This window comes from Crocuta crocuta, unplaced genomic scaffold (assembly GCF_008692635.1).
Source record: "Crocuta crocuta isolate KB4526 unplaced genomic scaffold, BGI_CrCroc_1.0 scaffold466, whole genome shotgun sequence".
Lineage (NCBI taxonomy): Eukaryota > Metazoa > Chordata > Mammalia > Carnivora > Hyaenidae > Crocuta > Crocuta crocuta.
In genome coordinates, this window is record NW_027529672.1 from 1,668,242 (window position 1) to 1,684,769 (window position 16,528).

Here is a 16,528-nt window from a genome sequence, read left to right on the forward strand (position 1 = left end):
ATGGGTGAACCCACATCGACACATTATCAGCCAAGTTCATGTTTTATGTTAGGGTTGAGCCTTGGTGTTGTGCATTCTATGGGTTGGTACAAATGTAGAATCACACATCCACCATTATAGATCATCAGAATCATTTCACTGTCTCCAAAATCCCCTGTGTGGCCCCTCTTCATCTTTACTACCCCCTCCGACCCTTGGCAACCACTGATCTCTTTTCTGTTTCCATAGTTTACCGATTCCAGTAGTTGGAATCGTCCACCCTGTGACAGCCTCATCATATTGGCTTCTTTCACTTAGTAATGTGTGTTTAAGGTTCCTCTGTGTCTTTTCATGGCTCAATAGCCCATTTCTTTTTAGTACGGATTAATATTCATTGTCTGATGGACCACTGTTTATTCATTTACCTACAGAAGGACATCTTGGTTGCTTGCAAGTTTGGGCAATTATGAAGAAAGATGCTGTAACGCTGTGTGCGAGGTTTTTTGTGGGCATACATTTTCAACTCCTCTGGGTATATATCAAGGAACATGAGTGCAGGACCATGTGGTTCAGTTTTGTGAGAAATCGCCAAACTGTTTTCCTAAGTGACTGTACCATTTTGCTTTCCCACCAACAATGAATGAGAGCCCCAGTAGCTCCTCAGTCTCATGGGGATTTGGCGTTGTCCACGTTCTGGATTTCAACCATTCTAGTAGATGTGTAGTAGCAACTCATCATCTGAATCTGTGGTTCTCGAATGAGGTATAATAGTGAGCATCTTTTCACTTGCGTTATGTGCTATATGTATATCACCCTTGGTGAAGTGTCTATTGGGATATTTTGCCCTTTTTTTTGTATCAAAATTTTTAAAAATTTATTTGTTGCCAGTGTAAAGAAATACAATTGTTTTTGTATGCTGACCTTGGATTCTTTTATTAAGGTAATAATAAATGACCTTAAATTCATTTATTATAATATTTTTCTAGATTCCTTATGATCTCCCATATAAATAATCATTTTGTCTACAAATACAGTTTTACTTCTTTCCTTTTGATCTCTATGCCTTTCTTTCTATTTTTCTTGGCTTAATGTTAGAACTCTGTTGAGTTTTTTATTGCTGCACTCTTGTTTTCCAGAGACATTGTCTATGGATATAACTTTTTCATAGTGCCTTATGCTTGTTTCATGATGTAATGGCTTCTGTTATCTCTCACTGATAGTTTTTTCTTTTATTTAATTTTCTTCTCTCTACACAGTTTTTGTGCCCACCTAACTTTTTTTTTCTGTTTCTTTGGGTTGCCTTAGATAAAATGTTTTCTCATATGTTTTATATCCTTGATATGAAATGGGAACTGAAGAACTGATTGGACACTCTATATACATGAGTGGGATCTGTCTTCATGCTCCTCTATAGGATGATCAAGTGGACCACTTCCTGGGGCCACTCCTGGCACCTTTAACCTGAGATACTGTATCTTGGCTAGCCAGATTCCCCAGGACACAGTCTTTCTGTAGAGAGGAACAGCTTGGCCGCCACTCATCTAGGAGTTCAGGAGGAGGCAAGGGCTCTTAGCATCCAACATTCATAGGCATTTGGTATGGCGCCCACACCTCCAACCATGCCTGCCATCCCCTACTTTAGATACTGTCTTACCAAAATGGCGCTGGGGTTGGGACTGTCATGCAGCCACACAGACTAGGACATCTAGGGATCCAGGTGGCTACCAAATAACTTCCACCCAGCCCTCAGTTTGGCACATTGCCTTTTACCTCCATTTCCAGAAGTCCCTGGTATTAACCATTCAGGTGCCTTTTCAAGGTTCCACAGTATAAACCAATGGCTCTCAGCCGCCCTCACTGTTGGGTAGGAACTGGCTTTCTTGGGTCTCCTAAGTCAGTGACAGCTTGATGTACAGCTTCCAAAATGGGGTTGCCATTTCCCTCTCCTGTTCTCTCTGTCCTTCTTGGTTTCTATTTTTATTTTTATTTCCTTGTTTCTTTGTTTAATCCCTTTACTGGAGATGTCAGGGGGCAGTGAAGTTAGATACATGTGTTTAATCCATCATTTCAACCCAGAATTCCTCCTAATATCTTTTACTTGCTAAATAATGAACCAAATAAAATTATATCCTGATTGTTCTCTTGTTCCCTATATGGGAAATCTAGCAGGGTTTGAAATATAAAGTTGACCCTCTGAGCTATAAAATATTATTCCCAACACTGCTGAATGTCTAGAGTTCTTACTTCAAAATTCGTTTTAAGAGTGTTGGGGAGGGGCGCCTGGGTGGCTTAGTCGGTTGAGCGTCCGGCTTTCGCTTAGGTCATGATCTCGCGGTTCGTGGGTTCGAGCCCCGCGTCGGGCTCTGTGCTGACTGCCAGCTCAGAGCCTGGAGCCTGTTTCAGTCTGTGACTCCTTCTCTCTCTGACCCTCCCCTGCTCACGCTGTCTCTCTCTCTCTCTTAGAAATAAATAAAAAACATTAAAAAAAAAAAAGAGTGTTGGGGAAAAGTCTTGTTTCGTCTTCATAGTGATTGTATGAAGTTTCTTGGAAGCAACATACGGTACTGAGATGTCTCTGGTCTGAATGTCGACATGAATGTGGGACTCAAAACAACCTCGAACGCGTGCTGTGCGCCATGCCTGAGCCGGACTGCTCGGTGAGGCGTCAGGGCAGACGGGGCACCTACAACCTGCCTCCTCAGTCCTGCCTCCAGAAAGTCCTGGCACAAAGCTCGTTGGTCACTTCCATCCAGCCCTTCTCGTCCAGATGGACCTGTGGTTTGGGTCTCCGCCTCTGCTCTGTCCACTTGGCTCCTTCCACTGGCCTGCTGCTGAGAGCAGAGTCCTGGCACTGGCGACCATGTTGTTGCAGACACTTACGTGGAATCTCCACTTTGGGTCACTTTCCTCTGTGTTTAATTTATACGGCTATGAAGACAACCTTGGCAATAACAACAAAAGCCTCTTTCTGCAATGAGAGCAGGCAGATGATTTTCAACAGCTGATTGAAATGGAGTCTCGTTTGCTTATGTAACTTTGTCTCTTTTTTCAAGTTTATTTTTATTTATTTTGAGAGAGAGAGAGAGATAGCAAGTGGGGGAGGGGCAGAGAGAGAGAGAGGGAGACAGAATCCCAAGCAGGATTGTCCCCGCTGACAGTGCAGAGCCCCAGGCAGGGCTCAAATTCACGAACTGTGAGATCCTGAGCTGTAGTCAAGAGTCGGACGCTTAACTGACTGAGCCACCCAGGTCCCTGTAACATTTTCTGCCTGGGAAGAGAGGTCAGTGAATGGTAAGGGTCCACATTGCAGAGAAAGGAAACGGACCCATCACAGGAGCAGGAGCAGGGGGAGAGAGAGGGCCGGACTGGTTCTACAAGCTTCAAGAATGAGGCTGGCAGCCTGTGGGCAGTGGGCGCTGTGGTCTCCCCGCCCCCTTCCCTTTACAAAGCAGGGGGGGAGACACTGACAGGAGCAGACTAGGCAGTGGGGTGCTCGCCGTAAGGGAGACGGCCCCCTCAGCCGTCAGTCTGATGCCTGCAGAATTGCACAGACACCCCAGTGGTATCCTAGTGATGAGCTGAGGAAAGCCTGGGTGGGGCGGGTGCACGCCTGAAGGACTGGGCAGTGGATGGGGGCAGGGGCGTCGGGAGAGGCCAGCCTGACCGAGCCTCACCTGCCTCAGGGAGCCGTGCCATGTCAAGGATGGTGTCGGAGGTGTGGGTGGGTGTCTAACCCCCATCCCCCGACCCCCTTCTCCCAGTGCGTCCCAAGAAACAAGAAACCCACATTTGGACATCCGCTGGGAACGAGGGCATTGAACCGCCGAATGGGAATAACCCATACGTAACAATACATTCTTTCTCCTTACTGTCCTTCCCTTCTCCCTGCCCAAGGCTGGGGGACCCACCGGCAGCAGTTAGCAAGTTGAGGACGGGAGGGCATGGGAAGGGGATGGAATGCGGAAGACAGATCCCTCTTCAGGCTCACCGTGGGAGAAGGGGAGAAACGTGGCAGGTCCGGGTACAGGCTCATCTAGAGATAAGTTCAGCAATGGCTGTTGTCTCTGCCTTTCGTCTGAGGAAAACATTTCCAACTGAACTTGGAAAGTAATTCTTTGTTGAATAAGTCTTCCGATTGCAAACCCACTCCTGCAGTCATTTCTAAAGCACGTGTGTGTGTGTGTGTGTGTGTGTTTTGCAAAGCCATCAAAATAGCTCTGATGGAAGATGAAAGACCCCTCCAGCCCCCAAGGCCGTTGGCTACAAGAGTAAGAGTATTTCTCTAAATTTTCACACATAAAATGCATGGGGTATACATTGCTAAAGAGCCCGTTATTAATAGTAGGTCAAAGTTAGGACATAGGCAAAGTGATGTATCAGGAAATGGGGACTTGATCAAGAATGGCCAAGGTCATCGGGCACCTGGGTGGCTCAGTTGGTTAAGGGTCCTCCTTCAGCTCAGGTCATGGTCTCATGGTCCGTGAGTTCCTGAGTTGGGCTCTGTGCTGACAGCTCAGAGCCTGGAGCCTGCTTCGGATTCTGTGTCTCCCTCTTTCTCTGCCCCTCCCCACCAGCTCACACTCAGTCTCTCTTTCTCAAAACAAAGACATTAAAAAAAAAAAAAAAAAAGAATGGTCAAGGTCAGATAAGTGAATGTGAAGATTAGGAAGATGAAGGACTTTCCAAATCCATTCCTAAATTGCTTATTAAGTATCTTCGTATGTAAATAAATAGTCCCAAATATGCCATGGATTAAAGGGGAATAGTTCTCCATCACAGCTTCTTGGACTTCTTTTCCTATGTGTTGACTCCTTTTACATCTTTCCAAGATACCAACGTTCTGAGCCAAAATAGAGGAAAACATGTGAGACGCGGTTTCGAAGCATAGCGATGGCTCTCTGGTCTCCCACCCGTGCCTGGTTCCTCGCCTCTGTGATCTTGTGAGGTGTGGGAGGTTCACAGGTGGTGTCACTACTTTAACTTAAATCTTCCAGACGAGGAAACTGAAGCTCAGAGAGGTTGAATGGTTTGCCCCCATCACAGGAAGTAGGCAGTGATGCTGCCAAACCATTTCAGGAATTTGGCCCCCAGATTTTGCATTGATTTGCACAACTTCCTGCTGCCAGTCAGGATGTCCAGAGGGCAGGAGGTGGGAAGATGGGCAGAGCAATCTGATAAATGCGATGTTTGTATCTTCATAAAGAACGTTTAAAATATTAGAGATCTAGAGAAAGATTTCAGCACAAAGATGTTCCCTGTGGCGTTGTTTATGATGGCGCTGAGCACGTGTGTCTGTGTGTGTGTGTTTGCGTACACGGCATACTCTACTCATCATCTCCCCATAAAATTACATATACACGTGTGTGTACATGCGTGTATATAAATTCCTTGAAAACATTTTGTTAGAGAGCCGCTCTGGGCAATCAGTTTCTAGCCCCAAAGCAGAGAGCCTCCTGTTGATGGCTTGCCCGGAGAGCTCACCAACCAGGACCTGGGGCTGAAGGAGGTCTCCCCTCTCATGCCTCATCTGGATTCGGGCTCTGCACGGTCAAGTGCACTATGCAGCAAGACACGGAAGGATCGACTTCATACCCACTCCAGCCAACAACGACCCGAGTGACAGTCCCAGGTTTCTTCATGTTGGGGGATGGGGCGGAGCAGCATGGCCGAGATGAAGGCCTTGACGGAGAAATTACATGGCGTCCACTTCTGAGGCCCAGGACCTCTGATCACTGGTAAAATGTTGATCTCAATTAGGGTCAAACTCTGCGCAATGGGATTAGCTACTCCCTCTCTCTTGTGGAGGAACTGGGAATAGAGAGTGTGCTATGGAAGCATCTTTTTGTGTGTGTTGAAGCAAGAGCATTGGAGACTTTATGTGTTCTTTCTTCCTCCAAAGAGTAAAATTCAGAAGCAACCTAAAGGTCCGGCAGTAGGGGGCATGACTAACTTCTGGGATATTCATAAAACAGAATCCCATGTAGTTATTTCATTTTCAAAGAATCTGTGGTGCCCGCCTGACTCGGTCAGTAGAACCTGCAACCCTAAGATCATTCTTAGGGTTGTGAGTTCAATCCCCACATTGGGCATAGAGCTTACTTCAAAAACAAGATTCATACACACATATACACACACACATGATAAATGTGAGTTAAAAGCCCCAGAATATGTACATAAATATACACACACCAAGTCCAATAATGATATATTCAAATAATACATTTCTGGAAATTCCTTACAATGTCATCGATGATTCTCTCTCTTGGTTGGAGGTGTATAGGTAGTTTTTATTCTGTTTTTGTTTGTTTGTTTTTGGTTTTGTTTTTTGAGAAAGAGAAAGCACGAGCAGGGGAGGGGCAGAGAGAGAGGGAGACACAGAATCTGAAGCAGGCTCCAGGCTCTGAGCTGTCAGCACAGAGCCTGACGCAGGGCTCGAAACCACAAGCCATAAGATCATGACCTGAGCCAAAGTCGGACATCTAAGTGACTGAGCCTCACGTGCAGACAAGAAAGGCGTCATTAACCAGTGTGCCAATCCCAAGGGGACAACTTTTACGATCACAGAAGTATTGGAACGCGTCTCCTTCCCTGTGCACGTCTTCGTCACCATTCTCTTGGCTCATCAGCTAGCTGCCTTCTGAGGAGCTAGATGCAAGGGTCTTTGCAAAGACCTTCTGTAACCTTTGGGACCCTCAACAGTGTTAACAGCAGGGGTTAGAGACTCAAGAGCCACAGCCTGGAGGGACTCAGGACACGCAAGCTCAATGTGTAGTAGAGCCATGAAGGTGACAGCAGCAGCAGCAACAGCTTCTAGGGAAAGATAGGAGCCACTCAGGACCAAGGAAGGGAGACGGTCTGGGGAGTGGAGCATCTTGGAGCTGGGAGCTCGGCATTAGATCACTGCAGTTTCCCTCTGCCCAGGTGGCCCCCAGACTGCTGTGGCCTTGACATCGCCCCTCTGACTTCCCACGTCCCCTTCCTGCAAGCAGCTGCTGTCCCCACCAGGTCCTTCTATGGCCTCAGTGCGGCCCAACTCCGCCATTCTTCACAAGAATGATGTAGGAGCTGAGCCGGGGTTTCCCAGGCCCCTGAGACACACGCAGCTTTTCTCCACGGCTTTTGCGAGCTGTCTTCTTAAGAGTCCCGGATAAATGTCTGGTGCAGGCGTCGGGTCGTGTCTTTAGCCACTCCGCGGTGACCCTCTCTTGCAGTGGCCCTGCTTCTTGGCCACTGATCAGTCACTTCTGTTGGTCAGAATGAAACCAGACACACAGCTTTGGTTCCTCTTCTAGATTATGTGAGGAAAACTTGTCATCAAGTCAAGAATTTATCAAGCCTTCGTGTCTTAAGTGCTTAATCTTAATTCCTTCCGTGAATGAGCTCGTTGCCGAGACGCGGCAGCTCTTTCTTCTCTTCCTTTGGGCCCCGGGCTTACGGTTTCGAGTCTCCAGATGCTGTTGTGTGTTTTGGATGGGTTGCCATGGTGCTGGAAATGGCCTGTAAATGCGAACCTGCTGTGATTTTCTGGTGTCTCCCCGAGGCGATGGTGTGTTACATGTAGGCTTGGGCTGTGTGCAGATTAAGCCACTCAGTGACATCTGAGGTGTGATTTCGTGGTTCACATCAACTTTGGAGCCAAATCTGATCAGCCTCTTGACTCCGACAGTTGACTGAGCTACAATCCGTTGTTAAAACAGCCAAATAACCCATCTGATAAAAGGATGCGGAGCTCAAAGCTTCCAGATGACATGGCACTCGCTACAATCTCAGCAGCCGATGGGAAGTCCCTCTGGATTTGGGGCTGGCTGGTGACTATAAATCTCCCAAGATTCATTGCCACCTGCTTAGCTCATTGTCTTCCCTTTCTTGGCTCCTTTGGGGAGCAGCCCCTTGATCCCACTGTCAGCCACGCTCAGCACTTTTCCCTCTGTTGGGGGATAGAACTTACCCCTGGTCCAGGCAGATTTATGTAGCCTCAGGAAAGGAGCCCTGGAGTTCCAAGTTTTCCACCCTGACTCTTCACCCCTAAGCCCCCAGGCAACCATTTGTCACAGACACATTGGGTGTAGACACATATGTTATGGACGCACCGTGGAACCCTCATGCTTTGGACGTGCCTTGGTGAAGGAGGCGGAGCTGGGCAGCCATGTTTGCATCAGGCCATCTCACCTGTAGCCAAGGGTGATCGGATGAGCCCCCCGCCTGTGCTGAGTGGGGCAGATCCTCTAGGATTCCATCCAGTGCTGCGGTGCCCGAGTTAGGTAGCCCCGTGCTGTGTCAGATGTCAGCGGTTGCCCCTGAGCCTCTGCGCGTAGGTCTGCTCTTAGACCCTCACCCTCCACCTGCCGCCCTCAGTACACGCTTACTCACCCTCTGAGGGCTGGGAGGGATCATCAGGTCTCCTAGCATCTGCTCCTCAAGCAGGTTCATGTGGACTCACCCTGTTTTAGCTTCCGCCTCATATTGGACCACCTGCGCCCACGCCAGGGTGCTCATCCGAGCTCTGGCCAGCCGCCTATTGGCCACCTCCTGGTCCTATGCTTTCTTAAGGCTCAGAGCCAGTAACTGGGGCTTTGGAGTGACTTGTGCAAAGACCCAGAGGGAAGAGAAGGATGAACAGAAGAAATGCATCGTCCACGGAGTGGTTTCCATCCACCATCCCCCCGAGATGGGCTTTTCTCCTAGTTCTCCGACCAAAGGGGCGCCTCCCCCTGGAGATGCATCTGAGATCTTGTGACCTTAAATGGAACTGTCAGGGCGCCTGGGTGGCTCAGTCAGTTGAGTGTCTGACTCTTGATTTCATCTCGGGTTATGATCTCACGGTTGTGGGATCGAGCCCCGCATTGGGCTCCGTGCTGAGCATGGAGCCTGCTTGGGATTTTCTCTCTCCCTCTCTCTTTGCGCCCCTTCCCCCTGGTGCACTCTCTCTGTCTCTTTCAAAATAAATAAAAATAAACATTAAAAAAAGAAAAAAATGCAGAACTATCCACCATTCATGCATACACGTGCCAAAACAGGACGCCCAGTGTATAGGCCCTCCCCTCTGCATTGGCAGGGTCCAGGGCAGAGGTGGGAGGGGAGGCCCACTGTGTCCAAATGTTTAAAAGTCATTAACGAGCCCCTACCTGATACATAAAAATATGTTCTACCCTCCTGCCCCGACAAATATATCTTCATACTGAGAAAATGACAAAATATTTCTATTTATACAGCCATGGCTTTTGCTCTCAGAAAGTCAGCAAAAATATCAAAGAAACTGACTTTAATGATTATTGTAAACACCTAGGTGGTGGTGATGTTTGTGTGGGTGATAAAGACGAAACTCATAAATTATTCTGTATGTGTGCTACGGTATTTATTTTTTCTCTCCTGTATTGCAGCAGAATCATCACTTACTTACTTTGTCATAGGCAAAATGTTCAGAGAATTTGTGTTCTATCGGCAGTAGCACTAAATGTAGACAGCTTTAATTGAGCCATCGCAGAACCATTGTAGTTCTGGGATTGCTTTTTTTTTTTTTTTTAATTTCAATTTGGAGAAACTCCACTATGTTGAAGCAATAGCAACTGAAATTGTCAGTAAAATTATTAAAGAAATATTTAGATTCAGACATGCACAGTGGAGGGCCGCCTGGGTGGCTCAGTAGGTTAAGTATCTGACTTCGGCTCAGGTCATGATCTCATAGTTTGTGAGTTCGTGCCCCGTGTTGGGCTCTGCATTGACAGCTCAGAGCCTGGAGCCTGCTTTGGATTCTGTGTCTCCCTCTGCCCCTCTCTGCTCCTCCCCTGCTCACACTCTGTCTCTCTCTCTCAAGAATAAATAAACATTAAAAAAAAGAGAGAGAGAGAGATGAGCCACGGATTTCCTAGATCAGAATCAAAGTTGGATGGCATTTCTTGTGACAAATTATCCATGCTGCAGAAAATATTACAGCATGTTTAATTTTACTCTATAAACTGCCCTCGTTTGTATTGCAATTTTCCCCATCTCTTAGAGCAATGTCTAGATCCCTAGGGTAATGTAAATAACTTGCATTTGTGCTTCACAGGGTTACATGGAGACGTACTTGTGGACACAGTTACGAATAACATGAATTGTATAGTATTGCCCGGTGTTCCTTGGCCTCTGTGGGCAATTGCAGTGAAGACCGTATTACTCTGTGACAACCTTCCGGTCCTGAATTAGGACATGAAGGAAAGGGGGAAAAAAAACCCAGGCACACAGGACTGATGATGCTTCTCTCTGGGAGACTCTGTCGTGGTTATGCTATTTGACGATTTGACAAATTGACTGATCCGTCTTTCTCTGATCTTTCTCCATCTTTTCCCCTGGCCAGCTCCCTTCTGCTCCTGGAAGTCGTATCTGTTGCCAACGTTGGTAACAGCGCAACCACAAATCTCCCAGGTGATTGGAGTCAGCCACCTTCTGTTCCAGGACAGAAGCCAGGAGTCGTGGAAAAGCCTTTCCCAGAGGGCTGACAGGAGTGTCCTGGGGGAGCGTGTTTCCAGTTACGACCTGTGCTGTGCCAGCGTCAAGTGTAGGATCCCAAGTGTACAAACACCGTGTGCTCTTTAAGGTATGACCTTGGGGTATGTGTGTGTATTTATCACGTATGAGGCCATGGGAGGGGCCTGTTGCATCTGGTGTAAGGACTTGGGAAAGACCCCTCTGTAGTGACAACAATCTGCTCTGTTTCCTGTGGAGTAGAGTGACAGAACCTTCTAGACCCTGTGCTCAGCCCTCCCTTCCTCTCTTTCTTCCTGTTGGCTGTCCTTTCTTCCTTTCTTCCTTGAAAAGGAGCCACATGCAAATAGCCCTTAGACCACCAGGGCAGCCCTGGAGAGCGGGATCCTGACTGAGTGGAGAAAGGTCAAGTTCAGGAGGACATGGGGCTCCAGGGACTTGTCAGGAAGAAGGTCCCAGGGGCGCTGGCCTCTTGACATTCTCCCAGAATTCCACTTGAAGCTAAGCTCCCAGGATGGTTTATTCTCATTGTTTTGCTCCATCTGGGGCAGATGGAGAAGGCAACGGTTTATTCTTGAAAGGCAAGTTCAGAACACTCCACAAACTGAGCTTAAGAAAACTTTCTGTCACACTGTTTCTCCCGTACTGAGCAAAGGACGGACGTCGTGGCTACCTGGTATATTCCTTTCATTTCAAAATACACAACTTCCTCAATTGCCAGGATCTAACTGTCCAGCCTGGCTTAGCCTCCCGGGGTCAGATCCCCATCTGGAAATGGCTACTGATGGCAGAGGTTGTAGGAATTCTGGCCTCTACGAGACGCGTCAGCACAGCGTGAGCCTGGCAGCTCAAAAGATGGTAATTCTTTTCGTCCTTCCCTTCTGAGCGAGAAAAAAGAAATGAAAACCAATGCAACCCATGTGCATATTGTATGTGTGTGTGTGTACGCACAGGAGTATACACGCTTTGCTGGGCGTATTAGCTTCCTAAGGCTTTTGTAACAAATTACCACAAACTGACTGGGTTAAGACAACAGAAATGTGTTCTCTCACAGGTCTGGGGGCCAAAAGTAAAAAATCATGCTTCCTCCGAAGAATCTAGGGGAGGATCCTTCCTCTCTTCCTACATTTTGTTGGTTGCTGGCAAGGTTTGGCATTCATTGGCTGGTAGACACACACGCCTCTTCCATCTCTGCCTCCACTGTCTCATGGACTTCTTCCCCACGTCTCCTCTGTAACTGTGTGTGTCCTCTCTCCTTTAAGGACACCGGTCATGTTGGCCTAAGGGCCCCCCCAACACAGTATGACCTCATCATAACTGATTGCATCTCCCAAGGCCTGGTTTCCAAATCAGGTCACATTCCGAGGCTCCAGAGAGACATGAATTTCGGGGGGACACCACTGAACCCGACGCATGGGGTGAAGACAGAAAGCTGAGTCCATTGTGAGATGCATCCTGAATTCAAAGACGTTAAATGTGGAAAAAACACACATCTTTTTTTTTCGTTCTTTTTTTTAAATTTTTAATGTTTTTTAAAATTTATTTCTAGGAGAGAGAAAGACAGCGTGAGCAGGGGAGGGTCAGAGAGAGAGGGAGACACAGAATTGGAAACAGGCTCCAGGCTCTGAGCTGGCTGTCAGCACAGAGCCTGACGTGGGGCTCGAACCCACGAACCGTGAGATCATGACCTAAGCGAAAGTCGGACGCTTAACCGACTAAGCCACCCAGGCACCCCGAGAAAACACACATCTTAAACTCCGTGACATATGGCATCTTATGCGTACAGTCAAGTGATTCAACAATGGGGGCACCTGGGTGGCTCAGTGGGTTGAGCTTCAGACTCTTGTTATCAGCTCAGGTGATGATCTCTAGGTCATGGGATTGAACCCTGCATCCAGCTCCGTGCTGAGCATGGAGCCCGCTTGGGATTCTCTTTCTTTCTGTCTCTGTCTCTCTCACTCTCTGCCCTTCAGCTCCTTGCGTGCATGTGTGCGCGCACCCACTCTCTCTCTCTCTCAAAATAAATAAACGTTTAAAAGAAAAGATTCTATGTGGAAACTAATTTGACAATAAACTATTTGTAAAAAAAATAAATAAAGAAAAGAAAAGATTCAACAATGCAGGTGGAAAAAAATACATTCTCAAAAATTGCCATGACAAGTTTTCAGCGGCAGCCCCAGCTGAGATGGCCCAGTTTTGATGGATTGGAGACACCCACATTCGCCAGAATAGTTTGTTTCTGGAAAAGGGTTTAGACTCAGGATGAATTGGCTCTGGTGGGAGATAATGGTTGTGCAAATGCTTGTAAACAGTCAAATATGGTAGGAATAAATGTTAACAGGTACGTGAGTGTGCCCGCTTTATGCCCTTAGGGAGGCCCGTCCATCTGTCCAAAATGCAAGGACGTGGACTTTGCAGAACTCTTTTGTTTGTGTGTTTGTTTGTTTATTTATTTATTTATTTTAAATATTTTTATTTATTTCTAGGAGAGAGAGACAGCATGAGCAGGGGAGGGTCAGAGAGAGAGGGAGTCACAGACTGAAACAGGCTCCAGGCTCTGAGCTGGCAGTCAGCACAGAGCCCGACATGGGGCTTGAACCCATGAACAATGAGATCATGACCTAAGCGAAAGTCGGACGCTTAACCGACTAAGCCACCCAGGCGCCCCATGTTTGTTTATTTATTTTTGAGAGAGACAGAGAGACAGAGAGCAAGCAAGAGAGGGGCAGAGAGAGAGGGAGACACAGAATCCGAAGCAGGCTCCAGGCTCTGAGCTGTCAGCACAGTTAAGCGTCCGTCGGTTAAGAGTCCGACTTTGGCTCAGGTCATGATCTCACAGTTCGTGGGTTCAAGCCCCTTATTGGGCTCTGTGCTGGCAACTCAGAGCCTGGAACCTGTTTTAGATTCTGGGTCTCCCTCTCTCTGCCCGTCTCCGGCTCATGTTCTGTCTCTCTCATGAAAGTGAATAAACATTAAAAAGAAATTAAAAAACAAAACAAAACAAAGGACAATGCGTCAGTCATTTCAGGAGTTAATAGATTTTACATCTGAACGAGGAACATATTCATGACCTTCTCTAACCCACTTATTTTGTAAAAGAGGCCAAGAGAGAAGGGGCTGCTTGGCCCCGGGAGGAGAGGGAGTTGGAGGTGGGGTCTGGGCTTGAGGAAGGGCTGCTGCAACTTCTGTGATGCTCCGCCCCGTGTTTAGCCCCTTCTCCACCATGCCTCTAAGGTCAGGGTGACACACATCCCTCATTCAGACTTCACCAATGGGGCTGCAAGGTGGGCATATTATTGTTCTCATTTTACAGATGGGAATAAAGACAGGCTGCCTGACACAAGATGTGGCTCAATATCACAAGCTGGTGCTAAGTGGGCGACCCCAGAGCCCAGGTGTGGACCATCCCACTATCCCGGGCTGCTGGCCAAAAACCATGACGGGAGAGGGGCGCCTGGGCGGCTCAGTCAGTTACGCCTCCGACTTCAGCTTGGGTCATGAACTCGCGGTTCATGGGTTCGAGTCCCATGTTGGGCTCTGTGCCGACAGCTCAGAGCCTGGAACCTGTTTTGGATTCTGTGTCTCCCTCTCTCTCTGTTCCTTCCCTGCTCGCACTCTGTCTTTCGCATTCTCTCAAAAATAAACATTAAAAAAAAATCAAAACACCAAGGGAGAGTCAGCGTGTTAAGAGCTTTGCCAACCTCTCATACCCCTCACCCCCCGAGAGATGAGCCGGGGCGAATGACAGCCACTTATTTCCACAAAATACATGCGTTCACCCTGGCGGTAAATGCCGGAAGAAAAATTTGAAGTCCAACAACTGTCTTTATAAGTAAACTAAATAAAGAGGATGTTTCGGGGATTATGAAAGAGGAGCAGGAGCTGCCGATGGTAGAGAGGAAAGGCACAGAGTTGCTGAAGGCCTGGGGTGGGGGAGCACCATCGAGGAGCACGGCTCCTGCTCTGTGGACGGGCTGCCCCAGACTCTTTTCGCACTCAGAGTAGCTGACATATTCGGCCTCTAACGACGTCCCATCATTTCCTTGCTTGTTTGCTTATTGCTCCAGACGGAGGTTCCATCTGATGCCAGCCGTAGGGCGAGCCGTGGATTTACTGTTACTGAAAAGCTAACCAGATCCTTGTGTTTTCAGGACAACTATGGGGTTTTGCACTTGCTTTCCCCTTGCCTCCCCACCGGCTGCTCGCTGCCGAAACTGTGAGTCACTAAGGATTCGTACTGACAGTGAGGAAGGAGACGGTTGGGGGATCATGCGTAGGGTACAGGAATTATAACCGTGTTCCAGGCGGAGATCATGTTCTCTGTTGTATTCTGGAAGTTTGCTAGCACTTAATCAGAAACGAAATATAGAGCAGTTTCTCAGGTTTTGATACGGCATCTCTTAAAATGGGAAAGTGTCTCATTTTTCCGTTTCCATTTTTCTTTTGTTTTCCCTTCAGTTTATTTATTTATTTTGAGAGCATGAACCAGAGAGGGGCAGAAAGAGAGGGAGACAGAGAACAGCAAGCAGGCTCCACACTGTCAGCGCAGAGCCCGGGACGGGGCTTGAACCCGTGAAAACTGTGAGATCGTGACCCGAGCTGAAATCAAGAGTCCGGCGCTTAACCAGCTGAGTCACCCAGGTGCCCCTCCTTTTCTGGTTTTCAACCTCTGGCCTATTCATTTTCAGAATAAAACAAAATTCTAAAGCTCCTTCCACAAATCACAGAGCAAAGTAGCAATTTGGAAAGGGGGGGGGTTCTTTTGATTGATGTTGATAATCTGGAAAGTCACTGCTATTAGCATAACTTTTTTCAGTATGAAATAGTACACTGAGACAACATTTTTAGACGTGGTGGTGAATTTAGCAATCAAAGGTCACTGCTATTTTAAAGACCTCTCATGTGGTTATTTATACATTTGGTATTTATATTGACTGAGTGTAACTAATCGGGTGCATATTTTCAAATAATGACGATAAAGTATAATATTCAAGGGAGTTATGAAAACATGAGGCAGCCCCTACACTGGAAATTTCTAAGGACCATGCAAATACCAATTCTGAGTGCATTACCCACTAAGCTGATTACCTAGTACAGATTCTATTTGCCCTCCAAATCTGCCAAGCACCAGAAGGCTGTCCCTTCAGCCTGCCGTGTCTGGCAGGGAACAGGGACAGTTTCCTCAGGGAGTGCACTTGAAACATTACTCTTGAATTTCCCAGACTCCAGAGCACTCATAAAAGCACCTTTGCCTCTTTATCCACCCCTCCCTGATGACTGTGCTGGAGTTTCTTTCCCGCATGCAGAAGTATTTATAGATGAGAGTCGCCTGGGTGGCTCAGTCAGTTAAGCATCGGACTTCGGCTCAGGTCATGATCTCGTGGTTCGTGGGTTCGAGCCCCACATCGAGCTCTGCTGACTGTTCAGAGCCTGGAGCTGCTTCGGATTCTGTGTTTCCCTCTCTCTCTGCCCCTCCTCTGCTCTCATTCTCTCTCTCTCTCCAAAATAAATAAACATTAAAATTAAAAAAAAAAAGGAAAGTGGGGGAAGCACACAGGGATGCAGTTGGAACAAGACTGGCCATGAGTTGATAATTGTTGAAGCCGGGTGATGGAGCAGGGGACTCATTATGATGACCCCACATTGAACATTATGATGACTCCACATTGAACAGGGCGAGGAAATGTCCCTGAACTAACCCAGAACAGGAACTGCTGGCCCAATACACATTTGAAATTGACTGGATTCTGTCAAAAGGGCTTTCCAAATCTGCCTGCACAGATTTACATTCCTGCCAGTCATGCATCTCAGGAAACCTGAGATTTAACATTTGTATCAGTCTGATTTTTAAAATGTAATATACCCCTTGGTTTTATTTGTGTTTTCATAATCACTTTGAGAACCTTTTCTCATGTGCTGGTTCTTTAGGGTTTTTTTTTTTTTTTTTCTCGTGAGATTATCTGTCTGTATTGTTCTATAGATGAAATCCCAGCGAGCTCTCTTTCCTCTCCCCTCCAAGCAGGAAGGCGTAGCAGCCTCCCTGCGCTGGCTTATGAGGGCTGATTGTTCATTTTCAAGAATTTTG

General features: G+C 47.3%; 1 protein-coding gene across 6 annotated transcripts in view; it reads left to right on the top strand.

Annotated features, from left to right (window-relative positions):
• The window catches only part of LOC144230598 (uncharacterized), a 42,753-nt gene extending 27,600 nt beyond the window's left edge, over nt 1-15,153 (top strand). For 4 of the 6 annotated variants that reach the window (XR_013334811.1, XR_013334812.1, XM_077762887.1 and 1 more), the window contains 2 exons: nt 10,316-10,555; nt 14,902-15,153. Coding sequence is in view for 4 of the 6 variants with exons in the window: in XM_077762887.1 (XP_077619013.1) it covers nt 10,316-10,457 (142 nt within the window). In the remaining 2 variants the exon portion in view is untranslated. Of the gene's footprint in view, nt 1-10,315; nt 10,556-11,705; nt 11,752-14,594; nt 14,645-14,901 lie in introns of those variants that run through there. The other 2 variants (XM_077762886.1, XM_077762885.1) reach the window with 2 other exon arrangements.
• The last annotated feature ends 1,375 nt before the right edge of the window (nt 15,154-16,528 follow it).